This window comes from Paramisgurnus dabryanus, chromosome 17 (assembly GCF_030506205.2).
Source record: "Paramisgurnus dabryanus chromosome 17, PD_genome_1.1, whole genome shotgun sequence".
In the NCBI taxonomy this organism is placed as follows: Eukaryota; Metazoa; Chordata; class Actinopteri; order Cypriniformes; family Cobitidae; genus Paramisgurnus; species Paramisgurnus dabryanus.
Genome location: NC_133353.1, coordinates 10,065,148 through 10,089,931, shown reverse-complemented (window position 1 = coordinate 10,089,931; position 24,784 = coordinate 10,065,148). Strand labels below are relative to the sequence as shown.

Genomic DNA, 24,784 nt, shown 5'->3' with positions numbered 1-24,784 from the left:
GTGATCTGTTTTGCAAAGACATAAAACATAATAATTGAATATTACAGATTAACATAAATGATGTCCAGTTACACCCACTAAAATGTCTTGAGGTGTCTGTCAGTGAAACACTTACACAGCAGTGCCAATGACCTGTTAACACACAAGAAGAGAGGAAACATATATGAGGGAAATATTAGCTAAGGAAAAAGGCAAGAAATTTATTCAGTCATTTCCAGCCCTTGATGTGTTTAAAATCCACAGTATGGCAAATGACTATGATATGAAACACCTGTTCATTAAATCACTGTACATTTCATACATCTGATATACAATAACGTAAATCAGATTGCACTGTGCATAACAAAATGGTTGTCAAAAAATCTGAACTAACTTAAATAATGTCAATGTAAACATCTTTTGTTTGTTTTGTTTTTAAATTTGCTGCCATTGTAAGCACTCAAACTATCATACAGATCATAATAATACACTTTATACAGTAACTAAAACTGCCAGAGCATCATAAATATATATAGAGACAAAAATCATATTATTCACACTCACTAAATGTGTTTAAAATGACAATTTACCTCAGACAAGATATTTGCAAAAGCTTTTCTAACAAACGGGACAGAACAATTAACCATGTTATGTTGATCATTTAAACATCAAACAAACACTCACAATGAAATGAAACAACAAAAATTACTATGTTATTGAACTCAATTATATAATCATCGATAATCATCCTCATATTTTTCCTAAAATTTAAATTACCTCAGAATACTTCCAACTGCTGTTCAGAAAAGCAATGGCCATCTGCCTATATTAAGTTCATCGTTTACATAGCAACAAAAACACAATACTGAACAAGTGAAAGGTATTTAGATTGATAAAAATAATGGAAATTATAATCTCTATTAAATAAAACATTTTAGCAAAAATGCATCAAATCTAAATAGCGCTGCTAGTACTACAAACGTTATGACTTTATTTGCTGTGCTGTAGTAGACGGAGTGCCTTATACTAACTTTTAAGACTTTAAATATAAGATTTTTGTCGAAAACTTACCTGAACCACGTACGTTACGTCTGCGAAGTCAGCTCCCGCATTTTTTCCTTGTTCATGGCAAGACGAGACTGGAGTGGCTTCTCTGGGTTAAGGAATATATCGCCATCTGTTGGTTTGGCATGCTCATGACAATGCTTCATACCGGGGTTTTGCGTGTTCGAGTTGACGTGGAATTGTCTGTTTTTTTACGAAGGAGGGGAACACAAAACAATGATACGTGTAAAACAAGCCAATAATCCCTTATTTGTACTCACTTTCCCGAGTTACCTTTTCTCTAACTTACTTGAGTATTAACGGCGGCTGGCAACCAGCGTATGTACATTACTACCCCCTCCTGCTTCGGATTAATGGAACTTAGCAGCTGTGTGTCATTAAAAGCAAAGAAAGCGCTGCTATTTTATTTATTTTTACTTTTATTGTTGAGAATTACCCCACTGATTGCTAGTTTTAAAGGCTGTTAACCACTTCAGTACTCTGATTAGGGAGGAGTCATCAGATTTCGCTTTTATTTATGCAAGTTTCAACCTTGTACACATGCCTGTATTCAACTGAGGTAGTTTCTGTAATAAACAAATACATAAAAAATAACCTGTCTACATACGGATTCAACCGTATTACAAATGAAACATCATGAACTCTCATATATAAGTTACACTAAGCAAGGATATAAACTACGGAAAGAAAATTATAATAGCATAAATCACGTTATGCAGCATTATTATAGCAACAGATAACAAACTGTAGAATGAAGGATTATGCCCATAATAAGAAGAACTAAACATATATTGCAGGTATTAGTGTTATAAGCACCCGTGCTAACGCAAGTGTTAGCGCGATTACACTGATAATTATACAGATCACGAAACAGCGGCAAAACTGGCGTAATGCCAGAAATAGTTACGGTGCACACAAACATTAATCATTAAACATAGTATAATGATATGAACTTACTGTGTCATAAACTTTAACTTGCACTGAAGGATGCTGCACACGAGTGAAAAGCTTGCGAACTCTACGAAAACTCCAGCTAGTATACTTTCGTAACAGAGAATACCACACTTACGCTAGAAACGTATATGCTTTAAACTATGCACTGCGCATTTCACGTAACCCAACACATTAACGAGATAAGTTACGTACAATAATAGATAAACCATAAAGAATTCGCAACATGTATATTATATTAAAACATTTACATTTACTTAACGGATTCCATTTTTCTTCACTTTAACCTCCAAACACACAGAAGTTACACAGATATCGTTGTATTCTTCATATAATTGGCTACATGTTTTGTCTATCAATATTTTCCATGAAGTCATTGGCTGATGGAGGAACGAGCGAGCCATTGGTAACCTCTCTAAAGGATGTCACGTTTTCGACGGCGCTGTTTGGATGATCTATTATACTACTTCCCTATTGTAAATACAAACTTTGAAGGCGGGTTCATGTGTTTAACGGAGTGAAAGCTCATATACCCTTACATGTTACGATTTAAATAGTCTTCAGATTATATATTATATTGTATTACCAGACATTCATGCGAAATCTATATTTCACGGATTATACGCATTTGTGGACAAATCATTGGATAATCTGAAACAGACTGGATTCGACTTGTGATCCCCACAAAGGTAAAAGAGTCATGTTTATTTTTGCGGGTTGTCATTTGGTCATAAAATACTACATATGATGCTAGAACATCTCAAAAAGGGTTTTACAGGGGGCATGGCTTAGCTAAATGAGATGTAAATGAGCCCTATTGTCTCCCCCAGCTGAAAAGAAGAGTCCCTTTCGTCTCGATTTTCTCGGTTTGAGTATTTCTGAGTTCCTATATTCAAATGGCCACAACTTCTCCAAATCTTATCAGATTTCCATGTGTTACACATCGTTGGAAAGCTTAGAAACTGCACTTTCAGAATCTGTGAATAACTCAAAATGCCCAGATCCGACTTGTGTCCCTACTTTCCGTGACTGGTCACATTTACTTAGTTCTTGTACATACTTGATACACCCATGATGTCGCCTTTGCTCTGGTGGGTTGCATAGCAAAGGGAGGAGTAACTGGACACGCACCAACAGAGAGAAGCGCGGCATCGGCCTCCGGTATAGTTATCCGACCCAAAGCCGACGTAACAGACAAGCTTGATGAGCGGGAAATACCGTTGACTTGACTGAAGATTTGGCCGATGCCTGGCCGATACTTATTAGATGTTTCAGATAAGGAGGCCGACGTACGCTCTTGAGCCGACGTCGGGCAGACGTACGTGTGCTGTCTGGGGAGTGTGTGTCACTCGGTGTCACTCACTTTTGTAGATAATATTACCCTTACCCCTAGTAGTCTCTCCCGAAATTCGCTCAACATTTGCATAAAGTTAAACTTTTCTTAACTTTCTCGCGTCGCTGGACACGCCCATACGGTCGCCAACGGTCACTTTGCTTGTGTCGCCGGAAGTCGCATGGTTTTCATTGAAATGAATGACATCGCGTCGCTCTGCTACTGCTGGTCACTGGCTGTCTGAATGGGGAGTAACGCTAACTAAAATGTTATTCAAATCTTGTTAACATTACTTTATGCACTGTGAATTACCATGAACAAACCACGAACAGCTGTATTTTTATTAACTTATGCTAACAAAGATAACAAATACAGTAACAAATTTACTGCTCATGGTAAGTTACAGTTTTTCTGAATTGCTAAAACACATTTTTTGAAACCATCACTCATTTTCTCAAAACGTTAAACACAAATCCCAATTTTAAACAAAATTTACAGAACCCCTGACTCTTCTAGCAAAATCAAACAATTGTTTCAAAACCATTTCACTTGTACTCAAAATCAAACTAAGCTTTCAAATCATACACACATAAGTCTATAATATAAAACACAACAAGCATCCATTAGACCCTACCTTAAAAAATGGAAAACACAACATCCAGGAGATCTGCTTACAGAAAAATACATGTTTATTGTACATAACAACACACTTGACAAATACTGTTAAAAATCTCTATTACTGTAATCACAAGTTTAGTTCAGTGAATATAGTGAATACTTTACTGTAAGTACTGCAAGTAATAGTAAGTTTTCAATATGACTGTAAGCAGCACTTGTATTTTGTAAAAAGTCAGCAATCCAACTGCAAATTTTGCCAATTGCATCATCTCTGGTGTCCTTTTCTTCCTCATACTCTTCATCTGCCTCTCAGACTGTTTCCAATTCACACAATTGGTAAAAAATACCATTAGATAAAAGTGTGTAGAATTATGAGTTGTTGTGTTTACTCTATGATAACAGTGTTTTAGTTGTGTTCAACTTTTGCCTGCCTGTGTTTAGCATTTATAAAACAAGTGCATTGCAGTGTGAAATGTGTGTTTTAGTGAGAAGTTTGTGTTTAGAATTTTGCAAAAAGAGTGCATGATTTGACAAATGGGTTTAGGCCACTATGAATTTGGTTCAGAGATTGGGGATTAGTGTTTTAGCAATTCAGAAAAACTGTAATACGATAACAAATTTTTAACAAATGAGACCTTGTAAAGTGTTAAAAATAATTGCATAGGCCTTTAAAAATATTATGCTATTTTGGTGGTGGATACCTCCCTGAAATTACTTTGTGCAGGTTGGGGTGTGTGTGTGTGTGTGTGTGTGTGTGTGTGTGTGTGTGTGTGTGTGTGTGTGTGTGTGTGTGTGTGTGTGTGTGTGTGTGTGTGTGTGTGTGTGTGTGTGTGTGTGTGTGTGTGTGTGTGTGTGTGTGTGTGTGTGTGTGTGTGTGTGTGTGTGTGAGCAAATTTACATACATTAATATGTATTTACATATGTGACTCTGCCTATAAAGTTGGAGTAATTTTGGGTGATTTAAATGTAAATCATAATGTAGCCTTGATATTTATGTAAAAGAGTATAATTATAGGAGTCATTATAGTAAAAACTCATATTGTGTATTGTATGTTTCTGGAGGTTCTTGGTAAGACGGGGACTTGATCCACACTGTTGCCTTCAGCTACCGGGTTAGACACAGCACTGTAGCTGGTATTGTGGTAGAAGTCTGTGGGAACTTTCCAAACTGTGCAGGATCTACTGATGGGAAGCATGTAGTGATCCAGGCAACAACTCTGGCTTGCTCTTCTCCAACCAGAGCTGAGTAGATTATTTGTAATTTGTAATCAGTAACTGATTACGAATTACATGACAAAATTTGTTGTCAGTAATATAATCTCTTAGATTACACATCATTGGTAACGTAATCTGATTACTTTTGAATTACATTTAGATTACTTTTAACAAATCTTATTTGATTTCAAATACATAAAGATTAAAAAATATATTCAATTATTTTTCAACAACAACAAAAAATTATTTTTAAAGTCCAATGTACGGACAGTAAATACTTCAGAATACTAACACTGATTTACTTTGCTATTAATGTCAACTAGAGGTCTTCACGGGTCCACTTAGAACCGAAAACCCGAGGTCCGAGTTTCACATGTGCCTCGGACACGGGACGGGTACAATAATAGCGGCATCGGGTCTCGGGTAATTTAAAAATGAATGTGTTTTTTCTGAACAGACCCGAGAAGACCTGAACTCTCTCGCCTGTGTGCGTCAATGTCCTTTTCAAACCTCTCATCTGTTTGCCAAGCAAGAGCGCTTGCGACATTGTGTGGTTGTCGGAAGGTTCATTTTTGTTGAGACAAACATGTCAGTCAATTATAAATGTACATTTTAGCGGTTACGTTGGTGTCGTCGTCAGATAACAAAGTAAAACGAATGGAGCAGCTCGCCAAATTGGTTGCAAGGCCACCGGAGTTTCTTTCTGTCTGACTGCTGCGCATGGGTCTGCAGAATGCACACACGTCAGTGGCGTTTACATTCGGTTCCAGTCGGGTTAAAAAAAAACTTTCACTAGTCCGGGTCGGACTCGGGTATAATTTTCTCGGGTTTGTCTCGGGTGGGGTCTTTTTTTTATTTATGCACGTCGGGTTCGGGTATGAAGTGATTCGGGTCATTTCGGGTCGGGTACATTTCTTTGGACCCGAGAAGACCTCTAGTGTCAACTGATAGTAACACATTGAATAAAACAAAAGCACACTTTGTAAATTTAAAACATAATTGCTTAATTTTAAGTAAATAAAAACAAAAACAGCAACATTAATAATAAATCAAAATTCAAAAATAATACATAAAATTCATGAAATTCATTGTAACAACCCTGATATAGGTCTAAAATTTCACCTCACAAATAAAACTGAAGTTTTTCTTTATTTTGTGAGTTTCTTTAACAATGAAGTGGTGCCTATACATCCAGAAAGTGATCAAACACTGAGTGCTGCTCCATTTTGCATTTTGTCTCGTCGTTGCTTCTCTCCTGTGCGATTCCACCCTCCCCATCTTCCACGAAAAAACTCAAACAATTACGAATGTATATAAGCGGTAGCGAAATGTATTATGAAAAATGTACAAAAAAATATAGAGGGTAAATAGAGGGTATGCACGTGACATCACTTTCGGCAAAAGTGACTGCGGTTACGCCCACTGAGTGGCAAAAGACAGAGCGACAGAATTTGTATACAGTGTGGAATCAGCAAAAACACGGGGAAAACGTGTCTAAATTGGAAAAAGCTGTTGTGCGATAGACTGTACTAATAGATTAACAAGAATTTTGAGATAGCCTATCGTTTTACAGACTGTCAAAAAACACAGAAAGGAGAAGTTAATGGATCGTCCATGCCAAGATCCACTGACCACAAGTGTGTTGACAAGTTGCTAGGGTGACTATCAAGTTCCGACTCCAGCGTGGTCAAGTAGAAAAGTGACGTCAATGCAAACCCTCTATTATGAACATGGTTGCCATAGTATGAATATGTAAGCATGTAATTCATAAAAAAGTAATGGTAGTGTTGGAAACTTTTTTAGCGAAAACCAGGAGACTTGGATTTCCTCGAGCAGTAGTCTTTATTGCAGAAAGCATTCTTCGATTCAGAGCATAGAGCCCAGGAGCTGCAGTAACCAAATCTGACTTTGGGTATACATGCATAACATTTAAAGCCATTCAAAGGGGGCAGTCCCTTCAGATGGAAACAATGCCTTCAGATTACAATATAAACATGAAAGAAAGGTTACAGTCAGGCAAGAAAGGAAAGCTGTAAACGCACTCCTGATCATCCCCCCTTTGATCATATAATCATTAGAGCAGGATGGGGGCTGTGTTTAAACGCATCCCAGATCATCCACCTTTGAGTAGATAACAAATTGTCGATTTGCCCTATAAAATAAAAGGCATGCATTCCAGCTAATAGCTTCCATTTCCTTGCTTTTTCTTTTATATTTGGGTGAACACTTACATATGATAATAATTAATAAAACAAAAACAATGCCTTACAATTATATTTCATCAGTAGTCTGATTATGAGTATTTTAAAATGTAGTTTAATCTAATTACAAGTACTTGTTTTTTGGTTACTACACAGCTCTGTCTACAACTATTAAGAAAGACAGAGAGACATACCCTATTATTGTCCTTTTAGCAGTTGAATAACAGTAAATTATGCTGTCAATTAAGAAACCTTGATTTTAGCAAAAATCTAAAAAAAATGATATTCAACAGAGAAGGCTTGAAGAGCTCTGCCAGAAAAAAACACCAAAAGATGACAAAACACATAAATGTGATAATTTTGTCTTTATCTGTTGCTTCTCCTGCCAGCAGTCAGGGCCGGCCCTGGGCATAGGCGGAATTGAGAATGAGGACATGCGTCACGGTAGCTTGCTGTCACGTGACAAATTGAGCCCGTCCACCATTTTGGGAGGGCACGCTAACGGTTGCCAGGAGCAACAGTGTATGATCAATTCAAAGACGGAGCGGGAAAGAGCAGAAATTGTAATATAAATTTCGAGGAAAATTTAGCAGAAATGGAGAAGAATGCGGCAAAAGGGTCCTTACAGGGAGAAGCTTACAACCAATGCCAAACAGAGGTATTTAGAGAAGCTTTGCGGATATTAAAAACGTTGATCCATACGAGGTGCCTGCAGCTGAATGGAAGAGAGACCTAACGTTAGACTCTTTACCACTGCACGTATTTGGAAATTGTTAATTACTTGGTTTTCGGCATCAGTTATTACACTATGCAAGAATTTAAAAGCCTGAAGTCATTGGAAAGCTACGAAACATTCTGCTGCGGCTGGGTGCGCGACTTGGTCATCTAACGTTACAAGCCTTCAAATTGTGAAAAATAACATTGTACTGGCAAAGGTAAGTTGCTTCACCTTTAGTCAAGTCACTTTTATTTATATAGTGCTTTTTACAATCCAGATTGTATCAAAGCAGCTTAACAGTAATAACAGGAAAATAACAAAGTTTGCTTCTGTGGATCAAACAGTGATGTATCATCCAGCTCAGTTAAGTTCAAATGAAGTAGTGATATATATAATGTTCGTTAATGTATTACATGCAGTGATGTACATTTTATGTCTTTGTAAAAGAGTACAAAAATAGTGTCAATGCAGGAAGATGAATTATTTTATTGAATATAAGGTGAATATTACTTTGTATGTTAATGAGTTTTAACACACTCTCATCGACTCGGAGATGCGGTCAAAAGTAATGTCCTTTCTTCTTACATCCACCCAAGAAATCCGACGTCGTCTTGTCACATCGGAGACATGCTCTCCTTGAGTCTTTTTCCATTTAGGGAAACGAAAAAACCGTAACAAATGGTTCCTAGACTTTCCACGACAATCGTGGGAGACACTGGTGCAAATTTTTTACACAGCAGTGTTTTCCAGGCATTCTAAAATAGCGCGACAACCTCCTCTACTACCAATACAAACAATGAACGAGTTTGGCGGGTTACCACCCAAAATGGTGGAAAGGGGAGGATGACTCGGTCTCTGGGGGCGGGGCACTGTGTCGTGACGACATCTCCTCATTCTCAATAGGCAAATGCTAAGGGCGCCGCCGACCCCTTGGGGCGTCCGTGCGCCAAAATTATATATTTTTTTAATATATGTATATAAACATTTAACTATAAATGTTTAATTTTGCACAAGAAAACAGCAGTTATTAATGAATTATTAGTAGCATAGTATCTCGGAAGATCATGCTGTTAAATAGCTCTGTGGCTATACTGCACTGAAGCGGCAGTTTAAAATATAAACCCAGAAATCAGCCAACGTCAAGAACAAGAAAACGGAAACAACAATCAGACAGAGACGCGGAATTTACATAATGTTACACAGACCATGTTTAAATTTCAATGTTTCTGCAAAGAAATACCAACTTGTTCACTTTGTTTGGTATTAATAAAGCTGCGCATTGGAGTGCTGGCCGCGGTGCTGAAGACGCGCTCGGACGGAGTACTGGTGGCAGCACAGATATTTACGTGCAACCTATTGGAAACTATTATTCGTTATTATATAATTATTATTCGTTATTTTACTTTATTACTTCCACTTTAGAAGAGTTCAGCACTTTTTTATTTTAATATTTCTCTTTATATAAATATTATTTTGTACTTAAATCTATAATTTCATTATTTTACTAACCCTACTAACTCATCTGCGCTTTCCGATAGGTTGCACGTAAGGGGAAAAGTATAGCTTTCTTCCCATTGAGAAGAGTTCTGCACTTTTAAACTTTAAAAAAATATCTCTTTACAAAAAAACTTTTTTCTTCTATTTAAAAGCTGTAATTTCGTTATTTTACTAACCCAATTAATGACTCCTCCGCTTTCCAATAGATTGCACGTAAATATCTGTGTATATGTGCCATCACGCGTCTTCAGCACTGCGGGGAGCAGCCAGCACTCCAATGTGCAGCTTATTAATACCAGACAAAGTTGGTATTTTTGTCCAGAAACATTGAAATTTAAACCATGGTCCGTGTAACGTAATTTAAATCCCGCGTCTCGGCCTTATTGTTTTTTTTTTTTGTTCTTGACGTTGGCTGAATTCTGGGTTTATATTTTAAACTGCCGCTTCAATGCAGTATAGCCACAAAGCTATTTAACAATGACCACAATCTCCCGCGACACTACAACATGCTACTAATAATTCATTTATAAGAGCTGTTTTCTTGTACAAACATTAAATATTTTAAGTTAAATGTACAGTGTAAAAAAGACAAGATTTTAACAATGTCAAGATCAAATGCCTGAGTATTGTGTGTATGTGTGCATGTGTGTGTTTACAGAATATTTATTTAAGTTTATGAACAAAATTATTGGAACACAATTATGATTCTGTGATTCTAAAGGGCACCAGGTGAAATCTTGCCTAGGGCAGCAAATTGGCCAGGGCCGGCCCTGCCAGCAGTGATGTTAAACTGTCTCTGTCCCATAAACCAGATCTCTGTCTCAGATCCATCCATTTGCTTCCTTAGGGTGTAGATTTGTTTTGCGTGTCAACATTGATGACATAAGCCTAGATTCCATCTTTTGTCTAACCCTAACATTCACAAATGTTTAACTGTTTCAAAGCAGATTTGCATTAATAAAAGCAGGAGAAAACAAAAAACTGATTTGGAGAAATCCTATGGAGATAGAAATCTTATCACTTTTTATATTGAAAATCTGTCATTTTGTGTGTTTTCCCCCAAATCCTTGACACCACTTATAATCTTGGCAATTAAAAGTTAAAATCATAGAATTTTGTAAACATTTGGTAGTTTTGATCAGTACCAAGGTTGATTAACAGATTTATTAAAAAAACATTGGAAAAAATTAATCAGATACATTTTTATAGCAATTTAATTTAAATGGCCACTAAAAACACAAAAGGGTAGTAAATTTGCCCACGGTATATTATCGAGTTATTCAAAAAATTTCAAAGCATTTTTTTAAAATGTGTAAGTATAAGATTTTTCACCAAAAAGCATTCCATTTGCTGAAGGCCACCTTTGTCCTGTATTTCAGAGTGAGAAAGTTGGCAACCCTATTTGAAGGTCCCATATCATCATCCCACGTGGGAAAACCTATATGGGACCCACCTACAGTCTTGTTCAAAATAATAGCAGTACAATGTGACTAACCAGAATAATCAAGGTTTTTAGTATATTTTTTATTGCTACGTGGCAAACAAGTTACCAGTAGGTTCAGTAGATTCTCAGAAAACAAACAAGACCCAGCATTCATGATATGCACGCTCTTAAGGCTGTGCAATTGGGCAATAAGTTGAAAGGGGTGTGTTCAAAAAAATAGCAGTGTGGCATTAAATCACTGAGGTCATCAATTTTGTGAAGAAACAGGTGTGAATCAGGTGGCCCCTATTTAAGGATGAAGCCAACACTTGTTGAACATGCATTTGAAAGCTGAGGAAAATTGGTCGTTCAAGACATTGTTCAGAAGAACATCGTACTTTGATTAAAAAGTTGAATATAGGGGAAAACCTATAAAGAGGTGCAAAAAATGATGGGCTGTTCAGCTAAAATGATCTCCAATGCCTTAAAATGGAGAGCAAAACCAGAGAGACGTGGAAGAAAACGGAAGACAACCATCAAAATAGATAGAAGAATAACCAGAATGGCAAAGGCTCAGCCAATGATCACCTCCAGGATGATCAAAGACAGTCTGGAGTTACCTGTAAGTACTGTGACAGTTAGAAGACGTCTGTGTGAAGCTAATCTATTTTCAAGAATCCCCCGCAATGTCCCTCTGTTAAAAAAAAAGGCATGTGCAGAAGAGGTTACAATTTGCCAAAGAACACATCAACTGGCCTAAAGAGAAATGGAGGAACATTTTGTGGACTGATGAGAGTAAAATTGTTCTTTTTGGGTCCAAGGGCCACAGGCAGTTTGTGAGACGACCCCCAAACTCTGAATTCAAGCCACAGTACACAGTGAAGACAGTGAAGCATGGAGGTGCAAGCATCATGATATGGGCATGTTTCTCCTACTATGGTGTTGGGCCTATTTATCGCATACCAGGGATCATGGATCAGTTTGCATATGTTAAAATACTTGAAGAGGTCATGTTGCCCTATGCTGAAGAGGACATGCCCTTGAAATGGTTGTTTCAACAAGACAATGACCCAAAACAGACTAGTAAACGGGCAAAGTCTTGGTTCCAAACCAACAAAATTAATGTTATGGAGTGGCCAGCCCAATCTCCAGACCTTAATCCAATTGAGAACTTGTGGGGTGATATCAAAAATGCTGGTTCTGAAGCAAAACCAAGAAATGTGAATGAATTGTTAAAGAATCATGGAGTGGAATAACAGCTGAGAGGTGCCACAAGTTGGTTGACTCCATGCCACACAGATGTCAAGCAGTTTTAAAAAACTGTGGTCATACAACTAAATATTAGTTTAGTGATTCACAGGATTGCTAAATCCCAGAAAAAAATTTTTTTGTACAAAATAGTTTTGAGTTTGTACAGTCAAAGGTAGACACTGCTATTTTTTTGAACACACCCCTTTCAACTAATTGCCCAATTGCACAGCCTTAAGAGCATGCATATCATGAATGCTGGGTCTTGTTTGTTTTCTGAGAATCTACTGAACCTACTGGTAACTTGTTTGCCACGTAGCAATAAAAAATATACTAAAAACCTTGATTATTCTGGTTAGTCACATTGTACTGCTATTATTTTGAACAATACTGTATATTGCCCATGTTAAGCTCATGCCCACATGCTGCCTAGATAGGACCCACGTGCGGCCCACATATCAAAGTTTGCTGGGGCGTACCATGAGAAGGCATTAATGCATTTCGATTTTTAACATAATTTTAAATAGATTGTTCAATCTATTGGTGTATGATATAAAAAGATAAGGTGTGCATTTAAGGGATTCGTAAAAACATGCAAAAGTGATAGGTGATTGACTTCATAGGGCGCTGCAAAGACTGATCCGCAAATGACGTGAGGGCTCTGTGAGAGCGATTAGTAGGCACTGGTCTAGAAATGGTCTTGTGTTAATTTGATGTTGTTTGCTGATTGGTCTGCGCAGTGTTGCACGAGTGGTGCGGGTTCAGCCTACAGAACAAAATGAAAACTTACCTAAGAAGTTGACTGTCCAAGGTAAAGACAAAATTTAATGACAACAGAATCTGCATCAGTTTGTCTTGACTTTATTACCCACAGGCGTGCATTCAGTGGGGGTTTCAGTGCAGATGAGGAATATTTGAGTTCAGGCATATATATAGTCAGAAAATTGTATAATTAGGCTGTTTAACCAGATACTGCTGTCACTGCAAATAAATCATTGATTAATTCATCTGCTTTTAGTCTGGTGATGAACATGTAGCCTAAAGAGACACACATTCTCTATTTATCTTCTTTATACAAATAAGTGAATGCGCATTCTAGCTAGGTTTTTGATTAAAAATCAAATTGAAACAAAAGCTTTTAAATATTATCATTAAAAATGAAGGGTTAAAATTGATTGAGGGATTTTTTTGTCTATTTTCCAATGAAAATGTCTAACGCAGCTTCTGATATCAGAGTTTAGAGATTAAATCCTGCAGGTGCCCATGGGTTCAGAAAGCTAAACCAAACTTAAACGGTTTAAGTGTGTTTGGAGGTTAGAACTTAACTCTGCAGGACAGAATTGACTGAAATCTATTTACATAAATGCAGCCATGAATCTGAAACCCCTATAAAAAGTCTGCAGTGTGAACGCCAATTGGTATTTAAGACTTTTTAAAAGTTATTGAATTATTGTCTTACTACTGCAGAAAGGGAAATATGTCTTCTTGTGAAAACCAACCTGCAAATAAATACCACCAAATTTTTTTCCATTTATTTTTATGTAACTAAAAAAGCATTGATAACTGTAATCTCTAAACTAAAAACTGAATACTATGAGAGCATTAGCCCTAAAGGAATAAACATTTCAAAAACTTTATACAAGCATAAATAAACAGATGACATCTGTGCCATTTTCCAGTGTCTTGTCAGCTTTAAAGCCCTTGCAATTTGCTGTAAGAGAAAGAAATCAAACATCAGCATAAGGTCTTTAAATGTGTTTTAAAACAGTGTAAATGAAGAAGACTTTGACTGTGTTTAATACAGTAAGTCATACCTGTCCTCAACAGTTCGGTTGGATGGATAATACACCTTAAAGCTAAATCCACTTCTTGGAAAAGACCCCTGCAAGAGCAAGACACCAACAGATCTTGTGTTTATCACATACTGAACAGTCAGGAATGTAAATGCTTTTATGTCATGTTCACAGATAAAGATTTACCGGGTTGATGCACAGGCAGTCTGTGTTTGAGATGTTGAATGGGTCATATTTGTCAGCGAAGATGATGACATCAGGCACGGGATACACTCTTAGGGTGTGGTCATACGCCCAATACACAGGACAGACATACAGAGGAAGAGGAGTCAGATGACCTTGTGACAAGATGGTCTTCACAAACTGTTGACCAAATGAAAGTTAAACTTACTGCACTGTCAACAATGTCATATGAACTACAGTCAATGACAAATGTATCTGCTTATTTTTGTTTATTTTAACAGGAAAACAAATACATTTATATTAGGGGTGTGATGAGACACTTACTCCACAAGACGAGACACGAGATATTACACTTTTTTAGAAATTTTAAATGATGAATATATGAATGGGAAACTGAAATCTTGAAAAAAAAAGGATCTAGGACGGTCCTTAACCCTATTTTTGTTATTGATAATGAAGTAATTTGACATTTTTTGGTAATAAAAAAATAGACCCAAGTGAGCAATAACCCTTAAAACAAAGTTAGGGTTAGTTTTTTTTTAACTCACAGTATTGAATTGGCTTTGTACCGTCTCTGTATAAAAATAATATTACTGCTCTATGTATAACTCAGGCATGTGATTGGCTAAGGACAAAAAAGCAGGAAAATATAATAAGACCCCCCCCACACACACGCCAATCAAACTGGTGGCGGATCTATACGGATAGTAAAGCAGGACCCTAACAACTTATTTGAACAAAAAACAAATTTTAATTTATAAAAATTTGCTGTCACAGAAAGAACGACTCATGATTGCGTAGCAACGAAAGACGCGCAACCTCTCACGCACTTTTGAAAGAACACGTGCTTTTAGACGCGACACGTAAACGTTTACATTAATAATCAAATGAATATACAACTAAGTAAATCTTTCTGCAGGCCGAATTATGTTATATGTTTGACAGAAGACTTGCGCTGAACACTTCCGCCACTTAATATGTTTGTGTGGAAACGCACACAACATATTATGTTCCGCACACTGTTCCAGATTGCATTCGGCCATTCTGTGCACATGTGCACCGTGCTGAAAGCCCTGTAGCGAAACGGTCCAGTACGAATACACGTACCGTTACACCCCTAGTAAATGGTTCTTCTTCTGCGGTGCATATTGCGTTTCTGCACGAGAGCGACCTCTGACTTTTGGATGTAGCAGTATTTCAACGCAATTCATTTAGAAGCACAGCAAGCAGAATCACACAATTTATCATCACAGCCCAAATCATTAATAACATATATATATAAAAGCCTGTAGAAAAATGATTAAAATAAAATAAGTTTTTTTTAATCAAGGACTAAAAGCAATGGAAACAAAAACCCTAACCCTAAGATTTCAAGTTAGCTTTAAAAATTGCTATGGTTTGGGCAGATCAGAAATTAATTGTTATGGCTATTCTATAACTCTGGACCACAGACCGCAAAGGCACAATCTCCTGTTGCTTTAAGTCTGGTTCTGGAAACAAATAGTAAGTACAAACCCCCCGATATAAGAGCTTTTGACTAGGTAGGCGAGTGAAGTAGTTAAGAAAGATACTGAGGAGATACCATGCCGTACTACAGAGACTTGTAGACATGCTTAAAAAATGTAAAACAATTCTAAATTTAACCGGCAACCAGTGAAGCAAAATCAAATCGGCAGGGCAATATGTTCCCTTTTCTTGTTTCCTTTAAGGAGCCCTGCTGTGGCATTTTGGACTCGCTGCAAGCGTGAAATGCATGTCTGAGAGGCTCCAATGTAAAAGTAATTACAGTAATCTAATAGAGATGTTACAAAGGCATGCATAGCAGTTTGTGGCGGATAGAAAGGGCTTAACCGTTGCTTAAAGATGGAAATGATAGAAGCAGGAATTATTCAAGATCAAGGTCATGAATACTGCAATCATTAGGCTCAAAAAGAATAATTTCAGACTTTAAAAAAAGTCATGGTTTAAGTTCATCATAACAGCAACAGTATTCAATAACATTAGATCAGATTTTTGGACTTTAAAGTAGCAATACCACATACTGAGGAAAGGTAGAGAGAAAATAAACGAGTGTTCTGTCTGATTTGACTTACATGGGTGGGGATGTCCAAGTTGCTGCTGGGTACTCGTACACAGTTCCTGCACATCTTGTTGACGAGATCCTCCCGAATCACTACAATCTCTTGACTGCAGTACTGAATCCTGATTTATAAAGATAAATGAAATTCATATCATTCCAATGCAGGCACCCCTTGCACACAGGAATGATACAACAAACCCATCCAGATACCTGCAGGGGTTGGTGGTGAACACTGAGAAGGGAACACGCTGCCTAAACTCCTCTGTGATGTGCTCAGCCAGAGGAGATCTGTTATTACAAACAAATCCAGTCGAGTTTTAGTGTTTGATAATTACGTATACACTGATACGTTTTCACAGTGAAAAGTAAAATACCTGGGTAATACGGCACCAGGCCCAGGGTCTTGTGGACCAGGAACAAACACAAAACGACTGCTGCAAAGGGGTCACAATAAAGCCCATAACAAAAATTCACTTGTTTACATTCATAAGTAGAATTTGTGTATCAGGGTTTGAGGGATTGAAAGGTCTTACCTTTTGTGAATGCTAGGAAACTCACAAATGAGGTCAGCAAGTGCCTTTAAAGACTCTGAAAACAACATTTATTTTGTTAAATTGACATCACTTTAGAAAACTAGAAGACGAGAAAACAAAAACTCTTAAATGCGACAAACCTTTAAGTGCTTTTATTTGGTTTTTACCATATGGTGCCGAGGAGAAATTCCCACAAAATATAAAGCATGTGGGTGGCATAGCAGAATATCCTGCAACAGAAAATTTGAGTTGTTTAATGAACTACTGTGTTTATAAATTTACGGGTTTGCGCACACTAAAAAGTTTTACAGGTATGAAAATGTGAGAAGATTCCGTTGGTCGAGGAAAAACTACAGCCACAAGGAAGGCTTATATATCAGGGCTTGAAATTAAGTATTGTCATTCACTTGTCAGAGTACAAAAGTTACTTGCCCGGAGATAAAAAATTTGATTTTAGCTGGGTGAATTTGGTTTGTTATACAAAAAAGGCTATATAACCAATAAAAGCAGTGTTCCGCATAAAGTCATTTTTTCGATTTCGTGTCCGCAACAACATCAAAATGTATATATTAGATATTTGCACAGCACTTTTATCACAACCTTAACATGACAGGTTCTGGACACTATAGTGATGCATTGCTTGAGTTAACCTGCATGTCGGGTAATATAAAATAACCTTTATTAATTGCGGTTGAATCAATAAATCATGATCATTAACTTTTATAAACCTATTTAAAAGCAACATGCATTCAGCTATAACATCACTTTATTTGCCATTTAATACCATTCATTGACCATATCACCATATTTAAAGCCAAGAATAACGGAGGGAGAGAGAGATGTGTTTACATAATAATCTAAAAAAATAATAAAAGTGAATAATGTGCAAAAAAAATTAATGTATTGAAAACATTACATATTCAATTCCAAATCAAAGCATTAACAAAATTATCAAATCTGTTTTGTTATTTTAAAAGAAGACAAAGAAAACGAATATTGAGCTGTTAAAAAAGCAGTGCCAACATTTTTCAATGTAAACTGGAGAAATTTCTTAAGATTTAACTTTACTTTAAGCTATTGAATAACCATTGTTGTTGGTTAACTGATGCACATCCATCTCAAATCCAGTCAAACAACTTCTGTGACCTAGAAACAGATTTCAGCCCAAGATCCACAGATCCTTTTATATGATAAATAGGTCCAATATTTTAAAATGAAAAACATTCCAATAAAATGATTTTTGCACCACCATGTTATACACACACACACACACACACACACACACACACACACACACACACACACACACACACACACATATATAGGGGAAAATGAAAACATTAAACTGCAGGTTGTTTATTACTATAAGCTTTTTTTCTACAATTTGTTTACACTTTTTTAAACACTTTTTATTAAAATATAATATATAAAATATATATAAAATAAAAAAGAATAAATTAAAAGAATAAAAAAAGGACAACACCTGAGAACATTGTGTGAATCTTCTCCAGAACCTCCACACTGTCCAACCAAACATCTGACACAACAACAAACATGGCATCCTCATTTTCCTCCTCCAGCTGCTTAAGTTTGGTTGACGTCTTGACTGCGGTAGTTGATGGACCACCAAAGAAGTTTACATTGCCATAATATGCCCTGGACATAGAAAACAAAGGGCTCACTTGATGCAGAATGATTTGGATAAATAATCAGTAATCTAGTAAATTAAGGCTAACCCTCACCTGGTGAAAGAAGAGGGTTCAGTGGGTGGGAAGCCAAAAGCATTAACGTGAAACACAGAGTCCTCATACCATCCTGCAAATGCAAATGAGAAATGTATAAATAAAACTTCTCCACGATCCAGAAAGATGACATCTTAACATTCGTTGGAGACTCACCCTCTGCCAGGACAAAACAAGACTCTGTGTAAAGTCCACTGTGGAACTGGTGCGGAGGAGTGTTAAGATACAAACAGATCAAATTGTTTTCAAGTCAAGACAGCAATACATGTTTGATGATACACAAAAGGAAGGATATTGCCTTTGACATATTCAACTGCACTGTGCCACTTAGATCCTCAAGGTAGAACTTCCCCTGAAAGTACAACAACGTTATTCTGACAATATAAAGCAATCTAGACATAAAGCAACATACACAAAAGCACACACACAAACATGCATGGAGCAGCGAGCAACCAATCACTGCATCACCCAAGGAGTAACTGGAGGCAAGATGCCTTAATTCTCAAGGGAAGCAAAGTCCTTTTTTAGGGTTTCTGTCCAAGTACTTCAATGTGACACTGACTATTGATCATGAAACGATTATTCTGTGGGTTTTAAAAAAAAAAATTTTTTTGATGTCAGATTAGTTAGAACTGTAAGGGCTTGCGGTTCAAAGTCAAGAGCGGTGTGTTTGTATTCATGCGGCAATGCGCAGCACATCTATCGCCATATGATGTCAAAGTACGAGGAGTGCACACACAGAGCGGTGGTCTGCTTGCTAATCACTTCTGCAGCAACACGTCATGCAGGGCCAAAACGTGTTACTGTTGTGAATTCTTTGTGCTTTTGTTGGCCATGTTTTAAAGCTTTGTTTAAGAAGAGCAAATTCACAAGGAGAGGTACTCTTTCTGGCCAGTGCATCGCTTAGTTCAAGTTCACTTGCATTTTGTGCAGATAGATGCAAGTCTAGGCTAATATTAAATTTATATTGCATATCTGGGATATCTGATTAATCTTACATAAATACCACTTCAGTTTACCGTGTTTATTCACTCTTCAGTTTCACCGTACAATGTTTTTTTGAAAAGGACATTTATTTTTTAATAATAATCAATCTAGCAGTGTTCGTTTTCCTGTCAAGCATACATTTTCAAAGCATTTAAAATCAAGTCTTAGCATTATCAATGATGCACAGGCCTCCCTGCTTTTGCCCCCGCCCACAACTACTGTAAGATTTACTGAATACTTATTATTCACTTCAGTTCTTACAATGTACATTTCTAGATTTTAAACAGGTGACCATCAAGTAACAAGCCCGACTCTCAAACTCTCTAACCATAGGCCACAAACGCCCCATAGCACCTCCCCTTAGTAACACCTGGAACACCACTAAATAATAAGCATCCAGAACCAAAATGATCCATTTTATAAGAATATATAAGTATTTATTGTAATAGAAAGACCCATTTAATTCATATGAAAACTTGGTCCTATGCACTAGTTCAGTCCTGACAGAGTTATTAAGAAGCTATGCAGATGTCTGAATACCTCTTTAAGCTGTGTGATCATGCCCAGAACAATCACTTCACCAAGTTTAGCCGTGCTGCCCAAAAGAGCTTCTACTGTCTTCAGCTGTAAATCCAATATGAACCATTAGTACAGTCTGGTTGATTTCAAAAAAACAAAAAAACAAGAGGACCATGTGTCTGTTATCAACAGTAAGGCATGATCATTTTTACCTGGAATTTGTTTCTCCCTTCGTCTGGAGCTGAACCAATCACAGGAGGCGTGAAAAGTTCATGTCTGTGTGTCCGCTGTTATACAAGACAATATAAAGAAAACTATATAAACCACATAACAAAGCTGAAATATGCACTATTAGTCACATCAATATATCTATTATGATTATAATTCCACAAGTATTACCTAAATATAAAACAACAAAATAAAAACTGTAACTATATTTGCATAGTAATGAACTTCACTTTTAATGGCATCAAATCATGCTGATACTACGGAGTACCAATTCAGCATGAAATTAATCAGTTAGTACGTTTAAAATGAAAAACAATAATTCAATATTTACTCAATTAAAACAATACTTTAATTAAAAAACTTGTTAACAGGGATTTTTGATAATCCGACTAAAGTCATAATGGTAGCAATCACAAATCGAATTAATAAGTGGAGTATTCATATTCAACGGAGAAGAGGCATTAGTAAGCTTAATTAACTGCTTGTGAGGAATTAGGTTACTATTAGGGATGCACCGAATCCAGGATTCTGATTCGGCCGAATACTGGGCTTTTTGACGGAGTTTGGGTTCGGCCGAATCTTAGATTTTTGCGCTACGCTGGTCAACGTCACGCGGCCATTGATTACACACATCGGGTGCTGATGTGGGGATAAGCTTTTTCTTTCGGTGAGCCTTAGGGGTGGTTCACATTTCGTGGACGCACCTGGAAAAAACTAGCACATCACACAGCCTTGCTTTCATTATGCATAGGCTTATGGTAATTGTCAAAATATTTTTTCCCACTTGTCATCCTGGCATAATGTTGCCTATCCTGTTTTTTACAGTTAAAATCAAATAAAATGAAAAATACACTGCTGTGGACTTTGTTTACTTCATTAATGTGATTTACTGTGTTAAATGGAATAAGGATCCGAGTAGGATTCGGTATTCGGTTTCGGCCGAATCTTAAACAGTGGATTCGTATTCGGACGAACCCAAAAAATCTGGATTTGGTGCATCCCTAGTTATTATTTATTAACTACACAGCATCTTTGTTCATCTTCAACCTGTTTTACTATGGGTGTGACGGGACACTTACTCCACAAGACGAGACTAGGTTTACTTATTTTGGTAATTGATAATAAAGTAATTTGATATTTTTGGTATTAATAATAAACCTAAGTGAGCAATAACCAATACAATGAGTGACATATATTATAATAAAGTTTATAATATAAGAATGATGAGGCAACAATAATTGGTTGACATAAAGAATCAAATCCAAGTAAACACATGGTTTCATTCCACAAAACATCAAAATACAATGGGGCAGACTAGGCCTTAGTTTAATTAGGAAATATAACTTTTTAACAAAACAAATGTTTTAACAAACATGCCTTACTTAAATCATTACTTGCATTACTTAAATCATTACTTGTGTGCATTTTGAGGCAAAACAAAGGGCACTGATGTATTTTAAGATATGTCAGTGCAAGTTGTTTTCAGTTTGAACAGCTCTTACATTTATTTTAGTCTAGGACTAGTCTAATCCTTGTTTGGCAAACCGCCCCAAAATGTAATAAAAATCAACACTATGTAAGTATGTATTATAACAAATGCCTGCAGAGGGTGCCAGGGAACTGGTGAATGTTATTTTTACTTTAAATTTATATTGGGAAAACCAACTTGAAGCCAAATGACGTTCAAATCCACTTAATCTTTAATATTTTAATATTCAGAGGACTTGTAAACTCATATTGGGGGTTTTAACTGATGAGAATAATAACGTTAATGATTACAGTCAAACACAACATATCTTTATATGATTCCCAAATTAACATTATACCAAGATTTTATCACACCCCTATGTTTTACACTAAACAAGACTTTTGTTGGGCATTGTATTTATTGCAGAATTGTAGCTTTTCTGTGATTAAATGCTATTTTGTAAGAGAAGGCAAAGTAAGAATTGTTGCGATCGGTAGGACTCATGTACGACATTACCACCAGTATTACTACTTATTCATAAATATTATGTGATATTATGTGCTATTGTATATTGTCTAAAGGAATACAAAAAAAATATTTTTTTACACTTTGTTAAATGTAATGACATAAATTGCTATGATGCTGATAAAATGAATAAAGGGCAAATAAATAAATAAATAAATAATCTAATTACAAATATATTGTATGTTGTTTAATAAAAAAACGTGAACGTATATCATGACAAATAATGAACTAACCCTAAGCTTTAGAAAAATTAAAAATGAAACCCAAAACCATGTGTGTTACATGGCATGACCTAACCCTAAATGAAAAGGTGGAGTAAACAATGAAGTTCAAACAATAGCACATCATCATCATCACACGGTAAAGACTCTTGCCTGCTGTAAGATGGTGTATCGCTCTCTGAAGAGCTCAGCTTTATCTCTGGATTGACCACAGAGTTTAGGGCTTGGATGGGTTGTCATGCTAATACTGTAAAAACAAAGACAGAGGTCATACTCTATACCTCAAAAACAAAACAAAACTTTTAAAGTTTTGACATGTGACAATAAACAAAATAATTTCAACAAAAGAAATATATTTAAGGAATAATGGGCGATGATGGGCTGTTGAATTATTTAAAAATAATGCACAATTTGAAGGAGCGGAGTCAATTATTCCTCTTATGCCACGGTTACCAAAGAAATTGATCTGATGTCTATTTTTAAGACATTTGACAGGTTAGGTGTGCGTTTACAGAAAAATAATCATGTTGTTGGAAAATATGATGTGTAAGATTATATTAGATCATTGCGTTACAGTAGATTTAAAACTGTCTGTCTCAATGTCAATTAAACAATAAAAGAAAGAAAAGTTTAACATATATTGATATTGTTTTTGACTGTGTGTGCCAAATCTATTAGTTTTACAGTAATTTTAAAGTATGGATTTGGGAATTTAGTTTTTTTCTCAAAATTAATTTGGCTGACTGTCAACTTCAAACAGGTGTAGTTCTTTCATGTGTGTCAGATTCCAACAAATCATACATCGTTTTGATTTTTTTTAAATGGAGAATGTCAAAACTAATTTTTGAAAATGTGTTCATTCGGACTCAATTTGCCAGCATGGGTCACAAATGATGCAGCACCAAACAGAAATTGAGAAAGAGACTTCTAAACTGAAAATTCATTTACAAAGCAATGGCTGATGGTTCGGTCAAAAATGTAAACAGGCTGGTGTAAACATACATTTGCATAAAGCATCTATATTTGATCACACCCATGTTGATTCGAGTATTAAAAACTTAAAAAGTGTTAAATTAATGTAAATTTAGAACAAATAGAAATGTGCGAGTTAACTCATGACAATCATGCGATTAATCTAGATTCAATATTTTAATTGACAACCCTACTTAATACACTTGACGAAATTTAAAACGTTGAATAAACTGTGAGGACAGAAAAAATGAGACTTACGGTACAAATTTCTTTCTCTCTGTGCTATAGATGAATCGAGGCACATCAAAAGCTCCAATAATGTTGAAAACATTTTCACTGTGAAAAACAGAAAAATGATTTTTACAAATATTAAACAGCATGAGCAGTAAGTTCATTCAGCAGTCAGCAGATAAACTCTTACATGGTCTCATCACACGACTGACTGCAGTCCTGCACAGCGATCTCTATCACAGAGAGCTCGATCATACTGGACGACACTAACAAGACAGACAGACAGACAGACAGACAGACAGACAGACAGACAAAGAGAGAGATCATTATTATCATTCATTATCATCATCATCCTCTTTCACATCCACATAATTCTCCTCAGTGTAATAGTCGTACGCGGTTGTTTTTCAACAGCATCTAAGATTCGCTCAAGAACTTCATCCAGATCTGCTTCACTGACAGACTCCAGAACCTGCAGCAGATAACGGCTGGACTCACTGACAAAACAAATCACAAACTTTATGAGAATTTATCAAGCGTATGTCATGTAAGTTAACAAGTTTAATATTTATTAGGGTCATCGTAACTGTTCTCTAAAGCCACTAAACAAGTCACTTTCTTTTACTTAACAACAGTAGTGTATTGTTAAATTGTGACATACGGTCGTAGGATCAATCCGCGCATTTTAAATCCAGAGCTAACTTTTTGCTTCAGTCTGCGGTCCTCCATCTTCATCTGCTCCCGCGAAAAAAAATTCTTCCGGTATTTCAGACGCAACTTCCGCAAACAACATCTTCTTCTTCTTCGGTTTTATTGGTGGTACTTCTATACTCTTTGGTTCTACTGTATTGGAGTGTGAGAAGCAGATCTTTGCAGATGATAAAGGGAAAACTTGTATTAGCCTATCACAATCTATTAATTAACCCAGCAGTTTTGAGGTAAATCCTCAAACAACTTATGCCAGGATATAGTATAGGAAAGGACACCCCCCACACACAAACTTATTTCATTTTATTTTACTTTTATTTGTATTATTATTATTATTATTATTATT

The 24,784-nt window shown here is 36.3% G+C and overlaps 1 protein-coding gene and 1 long non-coding RNA gene across 2 annotated transcripts; both read right to left on the bottom strand.

Annotated features, from left to right (window-relative positions):
* Window positions 1-13: 13 nt before the first annotated feature.
* LOC141280932 (uncharacterized) lies at window positions 14-2,265 on the bottom strand. Its single transcript, XR_012335273.1, has 3 exons — window positions 2,002-2,265; window positions 1,334-1,610; window positions 14-1,227 (listed from the first exon to the last, which is right to left on the bottom strand). It is a non-coding gene; the product is annotated as an uncharacterized lncRNA (long non-coding RNA).
* An 11,493-nt stretch (window positions 2,266-13,758) lies between these two features.
* Window positions 13,759-24,746, bottom strand: pole2 (polymerase (DNA directed), epsilon 2). The gene is made up of 19 exons (XM_065275114.2): window positions 24,392-24,746; window positions 24,127-24,227; window positions 23,921-23,996; window positions 23,758-23,835; window positions 22,681-22,774; window positions 20,298-20,372; window positions 20,107-20,190; window positions 18,875-18,931; window positions 18,736-18,784; window positions 18,580-18,652; window positions 18,321-18,493; window positions 16,978-17,067; window positions 16,838-16,892; window positions 16,679-16,738; window positions 16,515-16,592; window positions 16,318-16,426; window positions 14,228-14,404; window positions 14,063-14,130; window positions 13,759-13,959 (listed from the first exon to the last, which is right to left on the bottom strand). Exons 1-19 carry the CDS (start codon window positions 24,463-24,465, stop codon window positions 13,941-13,943), a joined length of 1,590 nt encoding a protein of 529 aa, XP_065131186.1. The 5' UTR covers window positions 24,466-24,746; the 3' UTR covers window positions 13,759-13,940.
* Window positions 24,747-24,784: the final 38 nt, after the last annotated feature.